General features: G+C 37.8%; 1 protein-coding gene across 1 annotated transcript in view; it reads right to left on the bottom strand.

The window, feature by feature from the left end:
* Positions 1-521: 521 nt before the first annotated feature.
* The window catches only part of Snca (synuclein alpha), an 84,494-nt gene continuing 67,372 nt past the window's right edge, over positions 522-17,643 (bottom strand). The window contains exons 5-6 of the mRNA XM_051202961.1: positions 2,196-2,279; positions 522-1,019 (exon numbers count right to left, since the gene is read on the bottom strand). Of these exons, the coding sequence (XP_051058918.1) occupies positions 987-1,019; positions 2,196-2,279 (117 nt within the window). The 3' untranslated portion in view covers positions 522-986. The remainder of the gene's footprint in view (positions 1,020-2,195; positions 2,280-17,643) is intronic.

Here is a 17,643-nt window from a genome sequence, read left to right as displayed (position 1 = left end):
AGCCTGCTAACTGGGGACCCTGAGGCATTTGAGATATATATATATATATATATATATATATATATATATATATATATATATATATATATATATATATATATAAGAAATTTGAAGTTCAGCAGTTTCTTTCAGAGGATCTCTGATATGCTGTTGTGTCTTATGAATATGCAAAAGGGAGGTAGTCACTATCACTCACACTCTTTAGTCGCAAGTGAACTGTTTGTCAGTGCAGCCAGCATGCAGAGCAGCATTGTAGCAGAGCAGCACTGGGCAGCTGCACTGGGGATTCTCTCCTGCATGTGTACATTCCATCTCTCACTCCTCTCCCTCCCTTAAGATAGTGCCAAAAATCTTGAATTCAAGTTCTTTGTTTCGGTTGTCATTTCCAGCTTATGTTCCTGATAAGCAGGATTTCATGCCCAAAGTGAAGTGGAAAAAGAGTGATTTTGCAATGAGATATTTTATTTTAATTTTCACCATTTATGTACAAACACAAGTTAATAAAACACATCACAAAACTGTAAAGTTCATAATTAAAATTTATAGGTGCATAGTTTCATGCTCACATATTTTAAAATATATATTAACAAATTTCACAACACATCATTCTTAGACAGAAAGAATCATTAAGGACACCTAAAGCTCTTATAAGATAGCAAATCACAACGTCTCAAGAAGAGCAAAAAAAAGAAGATTTAGAAATAAGTGGTAGTCACTTGGGTGTTTTAAATTTCGTCTAATGAGTTAGGTTTGAAGCCACAATATCCACAGCACACAAGACCCTGCTACCATGTATTCACTGTAGTGAGAGGGAAGCACCGGGAGGCTGAGGGGCAGGTACAGGACATCAATCACTGCTGATGGAAGACTTTGAAACACATTGTACAGCTTTGAGGAAAGGTCATGAATGGGCACATTGGAACTGAGCACTTGTACACCATGGAACAGTGGCCGTAGATTTCAGGACACTGGAAGCAAAGACACTCTTAGGCTTCGGGCTCATAGTCTTGGTATCCTTCCTAGCATCAGAGAGAGAGAGAGAGAGAGAGAGAGAGAGAGAGAGAGAGAGAGAGAGAGAGAACAACTTGTAAGTAAGTGAAAAAGACAGTTACCCAAGTGTCTACTTCACAGGAGAAAGGATCCAGCCTTCCACTCTGATAAAATGATCCTCCGGACAGTGTTTTGAACTTTTCTGTTACAAACGTTCAAACATTTATTCTTTTTCATACCTGTCATCTATAAGTTACAAGAGTTACTAAGTCAGGTTAGAGTATTAGGCCGAATTTGATTTGTGATCTTGTTTTAGAGGATGGAGTAGCTGTGGCCTCTGGATTTATTTCCTTAGCCATACACTGTGAGCATTTTGCACCAAGGTGAATTGCATGAAACCTCTCCCAGAGCTTAGACACTCTAGTTTTCAGGAGTGACAATGCTTAGAGACAAGGGGCACAACCCTGTCCTTTCTCTCTCCCATTAGGAAACTCCATCTTCTTAGAAGGCCCTAATGCCTCCTTTTACTCTATTCTAAAGCCCAAGCCTCCTGGGGAAAAAAATGCAGATAACATCCACCATAGTAATAGCCCTAACTAGATTAGGTAGCCTTCCTCAACAATAACCCCAGTTTTATATGTATGTATGTATGTATGTATGTATGTATGTATGTGTGTATGTATGTATCTGCTGTTAACCTATCTTCAAACACTTGTTTTGTTTTGCTTGTCTTGCTTTAAGTAAATATAAACTTAAATGACAAAGTGACCTTGGTGCTCCAAAGTTTGTCTATAACCCTAATTATGTCTTCAATCTTAATCTGTCATTTTTCTGTTTTCTAAGCATGATTAATAACTATGCTGTTGTTCAGACACTTCCATTGTTTCTAGTAGTCTCTTGTGATAGAATTTTCTCTTCTCATTTTTTCTCATTTTGACCTACTATATCTCCTACCCTCTCCCACACAGATCAAAATCATTTCCTTGGTTGAACTACCCAGACCCTAATATGGGGGAGATCTGATAGTCATGGAGTTTTGGTAGTACCTGTTAGCAAAATCTAAACACCTCAACTATTTTTCAGGTGTGTGTGTGTGTGTGTGTGTGTGTGTGTGTGTGTGTAAATAAATATACGTATATATACATAAATGCCTTCAGAGGTAATATATATATATATATATATATGTATATATAAGTATATATTACCTCTGAAGGCATTTCATAGGCCTCACTGCCAGGATCCACAGGCATGTCTTCCAGAATTCCTTCTTGTGGGTACCCTTCTTCACCCTATAGTCAAATAGGGAAGTGCAAAACAGAATGAGTGATCATCTTAACTTTATGAAACACAGTTTGAAAAAAAAAAACTTAGATCTGATACATCTATGGGATGTTGGAAGAAGTGTTGTCAGAACTGTACTTTTTAGTGGAAATCTAAAGGTAGCAAAGCTCTGAAGAAAACACTGTGCAAACATGGGTTATCAATCTGAAGAGTACAAAGATTTTACCCAGGTAACTAGCAAGTTGCCAAAGCTAAAGTCCATAAATTCTCTCCATAAGAGCAATGTGGTAGTTACACGATGGTTTATAATCACTGGGTGATGGTGAGTCAAATAATGACAATGTATTCAAGGTTATTATAAAAAGACAGGCTAATTTTCTAATAATGAAAACTTACCTATGGCATCATGTTTAGCAGGACATCAGTTTTGGATAGTAACTATGTAGCATTTTAATGTAAAAGTAAAAAGCTCCAAAACAGTAAAACAAATATATATAGACAAATCGTTATTCATTTTCCCCAGATTTTATAAGGTAAAGTATATATGGTTTGTAACTCACTTAAAATTATTTTTCTTTAATTTTGTGCATATGGATGTTTACCCTGCATGTATATCTGTGTACTATGTGCATGTCTGGTGCACACAGAGGCAAGAAGAAAGCATCATATTCCCTGGAACTGGAGCTATAGACAGTTCTTATCCTCACGCAAGGACATGCGTCCCCTGTGCCTTAATTACCAAGCTATTTCTCCAGCCCCAATAATTCATTTTTAAATGCTGGCAAAGAAATAAGTTCTCTTCCTAAATATGAAGCTTGAAATTATACATACTTGTAGTTAAAAAAAAAAAAAAAACAAAGACAATATTGAAACAGTTCTTTTCAGATTATCTCCCATGAATGCAGATACCCCATATTCAGCCTGACTGACATGATGTGGCTTATTTCTATTCTCCATTGTTCCTTCCCATTTGTTCTAGCAAACAGTTATTAAATGAGGATTTCAGTAAAAACTCAATGAGGAGATATGCAGTCAGAGTCTAAACGGGCTCATCGGAAGATATCAAAGGATGCTCAGCTTATATGGACTGTACCCTTGTATAATTGCTAACTCCCACTACAGATATGATGGGACAGTAGGCAGAGGGAATAGACAATGGTTGATGGCGAAACAAGATCGGACTCTGAAGGTCATGCTTTGGGCAGCTGGCCAGAACAGCTTATAGCTCATCCTACCTGCTTTATGTATCATCATCAATCTCCATTTATGAACCCAGAGGGTCCAAAACACCTCACTTCAAAATGTGGAGTAAGATATTACTTTCACAGTATTTCATGCTGTGATCTAAGAATCGAAGTTTTTGTTGTGTGGTGGTTCAGCTCCAGGATTTTACATAACAATTCTAGACACACTAGGTTATCAATCTGTTGTGAACCTGGACACATTTCCCATGCCATTTAACTAGCTTTACTAAAAAGAAAAAAAAAAAAAAGTAGAGATATCTTTTTTCTTGTATATAGCTGGAAGAAGCAAGTGATATTTATTACTGATCCCTCCCACTGATGTTTAAATGCTTCTTAGAGACAGTCAATATAAAGGAAATATGGTAAACCACCAGCTCTGTGCATTTTTAATGTAATCTTTGAAATTTATGTTATAAACTGAATGAGATAAATGGCAATCCAAATCTTGAGGACTTCTGACTCTCATGAAAGGAAGCAATTCTGAATGAGTAGGAGAAAGGTATACCACTGGATGTGGGTATCCATGTCTATGTGGGAATAACTGTTTTCACTTCAAAATTCAGCCAGGCAACACTGGATGTTGCATGTGGATTCCTCGTCATGCACTACAATCAATTAAAACCTATCATTGTTCATTTTAAATATCATATCAGTCAAATTTTAAATGAATAATGAATGGTTATATTTTTAAAATGTAGTATATTTGTTTCTGAGTAAAATGCTACTTGTGCTAAAGACTGATGAAGCAAAATATGCACTTACATTGAATTAAATTAAAAGTATAAACATTATACTCTCCTGGATCTCATGACAAATTCTTGAGGAATTATATTGATCAAAGTTTTTTAAATTTTAATACATTCAACAATAGAAAAGGGTTTGAGAAATCTTAAACGAACCATAATTTCTGTAATGAAAGTGAAATCGCAAACATGTGTCCACAAAGTTTATATGTAAACCTGTATCAAGGGAGCAGTATATCATTTATGGTATAAACATGTATCTCCAAAGCACAAAAAATAAAGTATTTGTTTAGCTAAAAAGGAAGACGTCATTATACAACATTCTGATGGGTAAGCAGATTGTGTAAAACACCAGCCAAAGGGCAAAAACAGAGCAAATTATTGGTACTTGAGGTCATGGTATAAAGTGGTCATGTAAAAGACAGGCTCACATCAGCCATTGTTCCTGCAGAAAAAGTTGTCAAAGACTTGTAACAAGGATATTGATTATTGTTAACTTCTATTTTTCAGAGAGATCTGTGCTGCAATACCACCTTGCTCCTCATACATAGCTTGTATCCTATCTGGACCTTCTGTGCATAACATGCATGCTACCTAGTCCTTAATGTATATCTTGCATCCTTCTTTGGCCCCTAATACACACACTGTATTTCACTTTGCCTTTAATGCACAGCTGGTTCCACACGCATAGTTTGTGTCCTTTCTGGCCCTTATTACATAGCCTGAATCCTCCTACCCTTAATGTATAGTTTCCACCAAGCCTGGCCTCCAATGCATGGCTAGCAATCTACACATCCCTATCCCATGCATATCTTGCATATTTCTAGCTCCTAACATAAAGCTTTTATCATTCCTTGTCTTTCTATGCATAGTTTCCATCCTGCCTGGTGGTCATGCTTATCTTGCATTTTCTTGGTCCCTAAGGCATAGTCTTCCCTCCCCCTTTTTTATTTAAATTTGAAACAAAGCCTGTTTTATGTGTCAATTCCAGTTCCCACACCCTCTTATCCTCCCCTATCACCCCCACCAACTCCCATTCCATCCCCTTACTGCTCCCCAGGGAGGATTAAGCCTTCCATGGGGAGTCTTCAAAGTCTGTCATAACATTTGGAGCAGGGCCCAGGCCCTTCCCCAGGTGTCTAGGCTGAGGGAGTATCCCTCTATGTGGGATGGGCTCCAAAGTCCATTCATATACTAGGGATATAAATACTGATCCATTCCAGAGGCCCTTCCAACTAACACCACATTTAGGGAATCTGGGTAGGTTCTATGCTGGTTTCCCAGCTATCAGACTGTAGTCTATGAGCTCCCCTTTGTTCAAGTCAACTGATTCTGTAGGTTTCTCCAGCCTGGTCCTGACCCCTTTGCTCATCATTCCTCCCTCTGTGTAACAGGATTCCAGGAGTCTTGTTAGTGTTTAGCTGTGGGTCTCTGCTTCTGCTTCCATTAGCTAATAGATGAAGGCTCTAGGATGACATATAAGGTAGTTGTCAACCTTTAACAACCTTCCACGATAATGCTATAGAAGGCATAGTCTTTATACTAACTGTCTCCCGATGTATATCTTGCATTTTACCTGGCTCCCATGTGTAGCTTACATTTTACCTCCCCTTAGCTTGCACCAAAATCTTCACTGAAGTTTTGCATAGAGCATTCTGTGTCAGATGATACTTGATGTCAAAGTAACAGTACAGAAAACATGTATTATTCATAGAAGCAAGAAGTTCAGGCCAGAACTCACCAGGATTTCCAACTGATCTTGGAAATTACTGTCCATTGTAAGCAACTATTTGTAACCTACATGATATCATTTCTTATAAGAACAGAACAATATATTTGCTGCCGTTGTGAATTCCTATTTATGTATATGTTTTTAAACAAATGCTATTTCCAACTTTAATTATAGAAGCTTCTTTGTCCAGTGAACAGTGGTGAATGTACAGACTCCTGGCTACAAAGTACACTGTTAGTGATCAACTTTACAAAATATATTATATTAAAGATCAGTGGACATTGAAGAAATGGTGACAGAAAGAGAAAAGGGCAGAGAAATGTTATATTCTTGGCAAGACACAAGAATTTCAACTATAAACTCATAGCACTCTAAATGTGCATAGAAAATGAATCTGTCAACACTCACACATAGATACAAGGGCTCAGGTGACCCTCTCTCTCACTGCTGGTCCATTTACTGACTAATTTAGGGAAAGGATAAATCATTGCCATCAGTTATATACCCACTGATGATTCCACTATGTTCTAACGGACAGTTCCAGCTCCCTGGGTTGTTTTTTAACTTATACTTGCCTGTGACCAGGCATAAAAACACTCATATTCACTCCTTGGTACCCTGTGACCTTAATTCCCAATAGGCATGCATGATAGTTCTAGGGTTTCCTCAGTCTATTAATGTCATGGCAACTGGAAAGAGAAAACAAAAGTGGGGGTACCCAGGGCAATAGGGCACATGCATGCATGCACACCATACTCATAAACACAGAAAATGCAACTATAGAGTTTAGTGGGTGAGGTTTTTCCTTGACCCTGAGATCTACTACTAAATTAACAAAAACACAACTATAGCCTGATTTTCAGAACAACAACAACAAAATGGCTAGCAACAAAGCTGAATGAAGATATGAGGTTCCTGGTTCATCTGAAAGGCTAACTTACCATCATAGTGACGAATCTGCCCCCACTCATTACATCTAACAAGGTTTTCTCAATGAACAGCCCATTGCTATGCCATCAACCACATGTGCCATGTGGAAATAGTGAAGTTGGGAAGCACTGTTAAGGACATGCAGCAAACACACTGTTCCCAGCTCACACCTGTAAAATGCCTTTTGAGATTATGAATCCAAATTTACCCAGTTAAGTGACATTAGTGGAGAATCTAGCCCTACACAGAAACAACGTATACTCATGTTCTCACTGAGCACGGGCATGTTCTATATCGGAAGGCTGATAGTCATTCGTCTTTCTTGTCTTCTTCCCTTCTCGTACAGTGAATTAGTCTCTGCAGTCCTCTCAGGGAAGAGATGAACACCCACTTATCTCATTGCTTAAAATATTTGGGATAAGCAAAAAACAGCAAGATAACACACTTGAGGAATCTTTGTAAATGGTTTTTTTTTTTTATCAATTATTGAATCAAGCTTATAAAACATTTGGCACACTAAGTAGGTATCTGTGTAAAAGCATTTTTAAGTAGGGTTTTCAGGAGGTGACATGCTATCTTAATCTTCGTTTTCTTTGGTAAGCCCCATAGTGCATGCCACATTGAATGCACAACCATGTCATTAGCTGACTCATCTAATGAGACTGCACAGCATGCCAACAACTGCCAGCCTTTATTCCTGTTACTTGGATGTGATCTGGTCAAAAATACTAGCACACAATGGAATCCAGAGAATAAACTGTGTGTGTGTGTGTGTGTGTGTGTGTGTGTGTGTGTGTGTGTGTGTGTTTTGGACTGTTAAGGGAGATTATTCTACGTGTTTAAATATATACTTGGGACTTTACTATTATTTTAAACTTGTATGGTTTGTGCTCATAAAGATAACCTCCCTGGTTAGGGAGGGCATAGGACATCGTCAGAGTTCATGTGGGCTGAGTTTAGGAAGGTTTACTGCACACTGCACTCATAATCAGCTAGCCACATCCTCTTTGCAAGTGTACTGCTCTTTGAAAGCAGAACCTAAACTCAACAACTGAATGAAAAGATAGACTTTGCGCCAAGTATGAAATGAGATCAGTGCTTTTATTTTAGTTGAACTTGGGAAATACTGAAGGTCTTAGAAGAAAAAGTAGGAAACATTGAGACTCTAATGAGCCAAGGCACAGATGTTTGCTTTAAAAAAATTAATAGACATTCTATCTTACTATATGACTGGTAGAAAATACTTCAGGCAAAACAAGATGTGTATATGCAGAAGATGGACAGGACGGAAGCAGACAGCAGAGGCTTAGAATTCAGTAAATAAGAAATTTCAGAGAGCAAAAGAAGCCTGTGTCCTCCTTACCTAAGTGATTATGAGGCTTTAAGAAGGTTGGAGCAGAAACCAAGTGAAGTCTAACAGGCCTAAGGTCTAGAAGGAGAAGCTCCCCACTGCTTAGCTTGACTGTGCAATACAGTGTCTCCATGGGACCAGAGGCACTGAGGAGCTAATGCCTCACAGATCATAACAATTGACTTCAAAAGACTTGAAATTTCTGTTCTGTCACAATTAAATATTGCCACACGGTGGTAGTAACAAACCTCTCCTCCTGTTTGTTTATTTTATTTTATTATTATTTTTTGTGGTTGTTTATAAATTTTGTTTTATAAACTTACATTTTTTTTTCTGGAAACTTCTAACCATGTCTAAACAGATTAGTGGTAAATGAGAACTTTTTTTTTTTTTATCAGATTATAAATAAAGCTGATGGACAAGGGGACCCCTTAGGAGGTAACTGAAATCCAGCATAGTAGTTAATGCTTGTAATTATTGTGCTTGAAGAATAGGGGCAGGATTTCCAAGGATTTGAGCCCAGTCTGGGCTACATAGTAAGTTCCATTCAATATGAAGTGAAACTTAATCACAAAAATAAGTAAATTAATATAGTAAATTAAACAAAGAAAGAAAGGGTGTAATTGAAAGGAAATGTCACTTAAATGTTTTCTTGTCCATCTCACTTATAAATGAGCAATAGTAAAGCACACATCTTTCTCGGTGCTTCATCAAGGTCTGGCCACATTTCAAAGATCTTAGAAACTTTACCTGAACTCAAAGCCGTTCTTAGAGATGGCTGTCCTTATGATCTCCAATTTTCCACCACTGAACAGATTTGCACCTGGCTCCAAAGCCCACCCTCTTAGTATGTTGTATTTTTATGAAGCTTCTTGTAAATAAAATCTTCTTAATAAAAGATTAAGCCAGACTCCATGAACAAGGCATAATTAATTTCTGAAAATGTAAAACATTTTATTAAATACCTGAACTATCTCTGGCATTAATTAAAGCTTGTTTCTATTTGCAGCAGGAAAAATAATTTCAGAGTGCTACGGAAATTGAGTGTGTGCGTGCAATGTTTTGTCAAGGACAAAACAGACAGATTTTTTTTTCTTTTTAATTTAGGAGACAATTTAAAAGTTGCATGTAATTAAAAGCCCTACTTAGACAACAAGATTTTATGAATGTGTAGTAAGCTATTTTATCAGAGGTTCGGACTTTACAAACTTCCAGAACAGTTTGAATTATCATCCCTTGAGTTGCTTCCTTCTGGAACACAGCTTTGCTGAGCACTGAAAATGGTAATCCCTCTTAAACCCCTCCATTATGTCCACTTTGATTATTACAATAAGCACAATGATCCATTAAGTAAGTCCATTGGGCAGATGCCACATTTAGTCATCATATTTAGTTTGCTTAGTTATTCACACAGGATCTGAAGAGAAAGAAAAGATTAGTTCCTCATCACAATAGATGAGCTCAATGTTGTCTTTCCTTTCTTTATAATAAAGCACTAAGTGTTTATTTGTATTCTTTTAATTACTTTTAAAGCACGCATTATTTCTGGATTACTTATATTATTAAAACTCTCAATAAGTCAATCCAGTGCTCTGCCTGCTCTGCTCAACATTCTCAATGAATCTTGCTTTAGTTTGATTCCTTTCGATATCCTTTTGTTTAATGCTCAATAGGAACACTCAGTTTCCCACAGACAAATTGAGTTTCTGCATGAGGAAAATGTAAGCATCTCAATGATTGTGAGTATGGGTGCAGGCACCCTTGTGTGATAAGCATTCATGTGTATGTGACAGAAAATCCTGTCTAGGGAAAAGTACCAGCTCAATTACCTTGTGGAGCAAATGAAACCTTCCTTACAAAACCACTACAAGCACTGTGCATCAGAGTTCCCTCCTAAAAACTGTGTATACACAATGGGTTGTTTGAAAAATTCTAGAGAAATATACTAAACTGTGTATACACAATGGGTTGTTTGAAAAATTCTAGAGAAATATACTTTCTCCTGAGCAAAGTACTTGGTAACAAACGAACAAAGTGACAGACAGTGCCTGGGACATCATAAATATTAAATATGGTGACATAAAGTAGGCAATAATGATCAGTACATAGTTACATAACATAATATTTGCTGTGAATTTATTATGTGCTGTGATAGCATTTGATTTTGCTATGTATTTCAATAAATGCCTATTATTTTATTAATGAGTACTCATTTTTATATTGTCAAGTTGTGGCTAATACTTTTTCTTAGAATATACTGAACTTTAAAAAAATAAAATAAAAACATGTATTTTAATTTAGCCCTCTCTGTTTTCATCACTTAATTACATTTGAGTCTCTAAGGAGCCTCACTATTTGTCTTTTTCAAACTGGCACACATGCCCTTTCGTATCCCCACCTCTTAGCTGCCCAGGAATGCAGGTGTAGACTACTACAACAGATGCCGAAATACTAGACATGGGTTAGGAGCACCCAATAGGAGACTAACGAAGTAGCAGCTGAAAGTACAGAGTTCTCAGCATAAGTAGACTTCTAGTAATTCATATGATGCTCTAAGAGGGCATCTCTTAATCTCTCAGACACTGGTTCTCTTAAGGAAAGCAGCATAAGAACTTTATGAAAAGTATGATCCATTCTTTGTAGTATCTGGGTCCAAACTCACAGATGGGCTAGTGGACAGCATGCTGCCCATGAAACTTTCACAACTGAAACCTGAGCTCAGTTGTGATTTAAGAGCTGACAAATAATTATCGAATGATATTAGTGGCTATGGTAGTGACTGGATGCTTCCATGGCTAGCTTCCAAAAATACAACCTTTCCTGTGCTTAAAAGGTTATATGATTTCTGTAAATGTAGACTTAATGCCATTTTATCTGAAGAACAGCAAGAATCACAGGGACTTTGTGCTATTTTTATGTACCGCTAAAGATTTTTAAATTTTCATAAAACTGAAATAGAATATGTTACATCTTAGTCTAATTCAGTGATAAGATCGATATTTCACACCAGCAAAACTACATTGTTCCTACTAATATCAACCTATTGGGCTCTTCAAAAGAAAGGGGAATTAACAATATAAAAATTCTCATATACTGTGAAATGATGCCAATAATTGTAGAATATAGACTGACATGTAACATATGGTTTCACCTCACATAATTTCAAATATAGAAAAATAAAAGAGATATAAAGGTTGATAAAACAGACAGCTGTAAACATGATCTAGGGTACTGAGAAGTAAAAAATAAGATGTTCAAAATGAGGAGAGATTACTCCTGGTAACACTAGCATTGCATCTGAATATTTTGGGAATGCCTGGAAAACCAGAGATGGGATATATCATGTACAACATATGGCAGTAGGAAAATTATTCTGTCCATGTGGATGATAGAACTGAGACAGATAAACATCCTTAATATTTGTGGCAGGTTCTGCACATTTAATAACCACTGTGCTTTGAGTGAAGGATATAAGGGTAAAATTTGTTCCAACAAAAACACCTTGCCAGTGACCTGCAGAATATGAGGAATGTGAGCTAGCAGTGAAAAACCTCAGGAGAGACGTTGGGAAGCTTGGGTATTAAGAGTGGAAATGGAGTAGCTGTGATCTTGTCAAAGTTAGCAATGATAGCCTAAAAGCTGTCCAGTTTGAGTATTTTTTCCTACTTTCAAGTTAACACATTTTTTTTCAATGTCAATATTATAGCTACAAAAAAAAAAAAAAAAAAAAAAAAAAAAAACATACAAACTGGTACTGAGCCTGAAAAACCTTAACTCACTGCTTGTGAGCATAGCAGTACCTGAGCATGGTCCTTCTTCCAAAGTCACAGGGAACTTCCCAGTTCCCACAGAAAAGAGAAAGCAACACTCTCACAACTCCAGAGCTCAGGCTAGTGGCATGACATTATACTGGAGAGTGACTACAAACACAGCTTCTGATGAAGGCTGCTCGCTCACACCTACCTTTGTCTAAGAAGGAGAAACTCCCCCCCACACACACACCTTCAAAGGCTGATCATTTGCCTAGTACCCTCATGAAGGCAGACCTATAGTCTGTTGGTTTTCACTCTAAGCTCATTTACTCTTTTTCCTCTTTTCTCATTGGGGGACCTGCCACCCAGCCCCCAAATAAATAGACTCAGAGGCTTATTCTTTCTTATGAACAACCAGTCTTAGCTTGGCTTATTTCTAGCTAGCTTTTCTTAAATTATCCTGTCCATCTTTGCACGTAGGCTTTAACTTTCTGTATTTTTATAAATCTTTCTTTACTTCTTACTCCAGAGCATGCTGTGTGGCTGGATGGCTGGTCCCTTCTTTTCTGGCTCCTTGATTTCTTTCTTGCAGATTTCTCCTCCCATTTATTCTCTCTGCTGCCAGTTCCACCTATCTTTCTCCTACCTTGGTATTATTGACCACTCAGCTCTTTATTGAACCAATCCAACAGGCAAAGTATCATAGCTACACAGAGTTAAACAAATGCAATATAAAAGAATGCAACACATCTTTGCATAATCAAAAGGAATGTTCCGCAGCATTAAAGAATGTAACACATTTTTAGCTAATATTCTGCAATGCAGACCCAAGCAAAAGCAGCCTCAGCTTTGTTCAAATATGCAGAAATGCAAGATCCTGTGGGTTCCACGACTGTGTGACTTTGGATAAGTAACAGAGAAAGGGTATAAACTAGTTGATTTTAAATTTATTTAATTTTCAAGATCATAATTTAATTACATTTCTCCTTTTCATTTCCTCCATGCAAACCCTCTTATATACCCCACCCTGCTCTCATTCAAATTTCGGTCTCTTTTTGCATCGTTATTGCACCCATATATGTATTGTGTATAGATACATATTGCTAACATAGTCTGTTGAGTCCATATAATGTTACTTGTATGTATGTTTTAATGCTGACTAATTTGAATTTGAGTCAGACTGATCAGCAGCACAGGAACTATTAGCAAAAAAAAAAAAAAAGACATAGTATATTTCAGGACACCTAAGTCCTGTCTGAGATATATTGTCTGAAATGCTGCTGCAAATCTCTTATGAATAAGATAGTAGAGACTTCAGAAATGTAAGTATATTTTAAAGACAAATGAAAGAAAGGGGATCCTGTCCTTTAGGCATTTGGGACAGAGTTAAACATTTTTAAATGTTGTTAAACACCAAAACACCAAAAATATTAATAATAAGCCTTATAATAACAACACTTGAATGTTTATTGTTTTTTCTTTAAATAAGCTGAGGAGTTGGTGGCTGGGGCAATGTGGCTTCCTAACTGACAGCTGCTATAATTTCTCTGGTACCCTGTCAGTTTGAGTGAGGGACTACTTGTCAACTGGCCTTTGTCATCAAAGTAGCTGATATAGTAACAGAAGACAGCCTTGGTAACAGTGAAGAGAGGTTGACTGAAAGGCTCCAGAGAGCAGCTGGGGAGGGAAAAGATGGGGAGGGAGCAAAGGTTGTGAAGACCATGCGGACTGTGAGGAGTTAAAGGTAAGAAGACACAGACTAGGCTCTTCTGAAAGGTCCAGGGAGTTCTCAGTCTTTAGGACAGCTTAGACCTGAGAGTCGCATCCTAGCTGATACCAACTGCTAAGGACTCTGACATTCTAGGCCCTGGAGCTAGAATGCATTGCTGTAGAAATGAGGATGCTAGCAACAAAGCTCTGTTTCAGAGGCAGTAATGCTAGCCATGCTAACCATAAGCCCCATCCTTCATCCTTGGTGTCCTACTCAAGGGCTGTTAACACTGGCAGGAGCTGTCTGCTGGAAGCATTCACTGAACCTGGAAGTTGAGGATTACAATAGCTAAGTGCCAGGGCCACATGTGGTTAAAGTGCATAGAAATAAGTCTGTAACTAAGTCTACAGGATTGAATCTCTGACTAATATCTGTCTAAGCAATGGCCCCATACTCCAAGTGGTTAAATCTGAAAGACTGGGAGTCTGGCAGCCCAACCCCCAGGACTCAACATTCAATGCCTGAACTCACAGTACCAGGAGAGCTTCGTTTCATGTACCCAATATTTCTCTCTGGATAAGAGATGGACCTAAGCAGCTGATTGCTGACAGTTTGAGTACTGACTTCATTGCTGTGATTAAGGAAGTCATCATATTTCACAAACATGTCAAGAAAAGTGAGGCAGGTCAAGAAAGGGAATACATTACCCCCCAAACCAAAAATTCTTCACAGGAGTCAAAGGAAAAAAAAAAGAAAAACACATAAGCTAAAATGAAAATGGAAACCAGAAAACAAGAGTGTTCTAGGAGCAGAATGGAAAAATCCAGGTACTATGGAAGGCATTGGTAAGGGCGTCAAGCAATGATCAAAGAAAGTGAGGATAATAAAAACCCAGAGATGGATATTGGGGTTCAAGCTGAAGATCAGACGAGCAACAGCCAGCCAGCAGCTCTCACTTCTACCAATGCTCAAATCGAAGGAGCAAACCCCTGAGTATCAGTTTGCTGTGAAAACCATAGAAAGTCATGTTTCTATCAAGAGACAGCTTGATATAATGAACTGCTACTGATTAACAAATGATGTCACTTTCTTTACACTAATAAAGTGTGGTTTGACCAAGTGACTAATATGCTGCATATCATCAGCACACCTGTAAGATGGGGGTAAAAGAACAACCACTTGTAAAATGTATTTAAAATGAACCTGCTCATGTATTGTTCCCAGAGTTCATAGTCTTTGCATGTTAAGTGATGTTCTTGCCTCAGACCCTCTCATTAAATGTCTCCTACGTTTGGAAGGAAGGATGACTAACCTTAGTGAACACACACTACTGCAGAGCAGAAGGCACCTGCAAGAAAAGATTACCAAAACCAGGAAAGCAACCCAGGACATGAAGAGAGTGTTGAGAACACAGCAAATGCATACCGTCTGACTTGTAATCTATTGCGTATCTGTCACAAAAGGAACATAAGCTTTGAAATCACAGCACAGCCTATGGTTACAGTTAATACTCTGACTACTTAATACAAAGCCAAATGTTCCTTCTTGCTTGAAGGACACAGAGGACATTTAAAATCGAGTGAGCTCAGTCTCTAAGGTGATTTTACACACACATCTTGAGGCACACGGAGAAGATAACATTTATTGTTTTCAGGAAGCAATGCCATAATTCAAGATTCAAGTCAGTCAGGAGCACCCAGAAAAGGTTTTTTTTTTTTTTTTTTAAGGCTTAGAAATAAAACCAAATACTTTTATGTGATTTCAGAGTGACTGAATGTATGAAGTTCAGAGTCACCTGAAGGCCACAGGTTCCACTCTTTTTAAACTGCAAAGATAGAAAACTGAAATTTCTTTGGGCTACCAATTATGAAATCAAGTAAAAAGGAAATTTAGTTAATGGGCATTTGAATACTGTAGTTCAACAAGATATTTCCAACACTGTCCATCACTAGAGTACTAAAATATATGTCCTTAGGATTGCAACATATTGCCATCTGATATCAACCTTTGCTAACAGTTGTCAATTTGCTGTTCCGGACATACCTTATTTTTCTGCCCCAAATTAGTCATTTCTACATGAGTACTTCCCAACTTTGCTTTCAGTTAATCCTCTGATTTCTAGCATTTCAAGAGCCATTTTATTTTGTATTGAAATCTCCCCACAGAGACTTTGGTGGCGTTTGAGTTTCTGACAAGCAGTTGACTTTATCAAGTACAAACACTACCACAAATGAAAAGATTTTAACAATAGAAGCCATAAATCAACATAGAAGGTCAAGTTTCTCAGGATGTCTCATGTCTTGCAAACCTCCCTCCTGTAATTATCTGAAGCTTTGGTTGGATAATTACTGAGGGATTCTGCAGTTGTCCCTTTTCTCTACATAGGTCACCACATTAATTAAGAGAGCTTCACTGGGGACAAGTTACTGCTCTGCATTTTAAAGTATTTTATTTTTAGTCTTTTATTTCCAACAGAGGTGGATAAAACATTAAGGAAAAAAAGGCTGCCTCTCAACTAAGTTTTTTTTTTCCACACAGATTTAAAGAAAAGGGATGTGGTGGAGAAGAAAGCAGAAGAATCTTCCAGAATGAGCCTTCACAATTGTACCTTTACTCATCTTAAAAAGGAGGTCAGTTTGGAATTCACACATCTTTCATGACTTCTAATACACTTTTCTGGCTGATTCATTTGAATTAGCACAGACATATGATCCAGGTGCTGGCTGTGATCAAGAGGCTAAAGTTGTCTTCACACTACATCACCACCATCAGGTGCGAAAACACAACCAGTAAGCTGAGAATTGAACTGACCGACAGGAGGCTGATCCACATCTACACAAAGGGCTTCTGGAGCTGATACAGTGATGGGGAAAGACAATCTAAGCCTGTTTCCCATAAATTTATTCCAAGGCTTCCTGTGTCACAGTAATACTGTAAATAAAACAAGCCACCTGAGTGATAAATTTGAACTCCCTGTTGTCCTAACTACCTTGTGCTAAGTCTGGCAAACATGCTCCTAAAATAGAATGGTTGTGACAGGAGTAACTAATGGTATTCCCTATTCTTAGATCCTGCAGGTGGTGACCAATAGCCAGCCTTGGTGAGCTGCAATTATCTCCTCCCTATGTGCTCCAGCAAGTAGCCTCCCACAAACACCGCCATGCTGGAGAGTTCTGGTACAGGTGAAAAGCCTTTATTCCTGTAGGGTGGCGAGTTTCTAAAACAAGGGAATCACATCCTCCCATCTGTACCTTCTATAGTTCTTTCCTCAATGCCTAGAAAACCTGCACACTGAAAATGAAAAGTAAAAGTTCACAAGACAATTTAACTCTTTTCAAACAGCAAACTCTCGATGTTTTGGGTGATATTTAAACTCAGACTTAAAAAGGGAACGTTTTTCCATAGGAGTTAAGAATTTTTATAACACAGGCCAAAAATGTACCTGGTTTGATGTCAAGTTTTTACTTATCTTTCTCTCATTTGTATTATGTGACTATAATATAATTACATCATTTCTCCTTCCCCTTTCCTCCCTCCAAGCCATCCCATATACTCCTTCTTGCTTGCTTTCAAATTCATGACCTCTTGTTCACTAAATATAGCTTTCTCAGTCTGTGTGGCATTAATGATGTGTATTTTTAGGGCTAACTGTCTAGTATCGGGTAGCCAATTGGTGTACTCTTCTCTTGAGAAGACTACTTCTCACACCATGAGAATTCCTTAGTTGACTATAGTCCTTTGTGAAGGGTTGAGATCTCATGGGCTTCTTCTACTTTAGTATAATTGTTGTTGCCCTTGCTGAACTCATGTTTAGGCAGTCATGTTGGTGGGAGTTCATGGGTGTAGCTTCTAATATTACTAGGAGACACAGTTTATCAAACTTGCTGAAAGATGATTTATATGGACAAG

This window comes from Phodopus roborovskii, unplaced genomic scaffold, assembly GCF_943737965.1.
Source record: "Phodopus roborovskii unplaced genomic scaffold, PHOROB, whole genome shotgun sequence".
Taxonomy (NCBI): Eukaryota; Metazoa; Chordata; class Mammalia; order Rodentia; family Cricetidae; genus Phodopus; species Phodopus roborovskii.
Note: the sequence above shows the minus strand (reverse complement) of the source record. Positions and strands in the feature narration are given on the sequence as shown.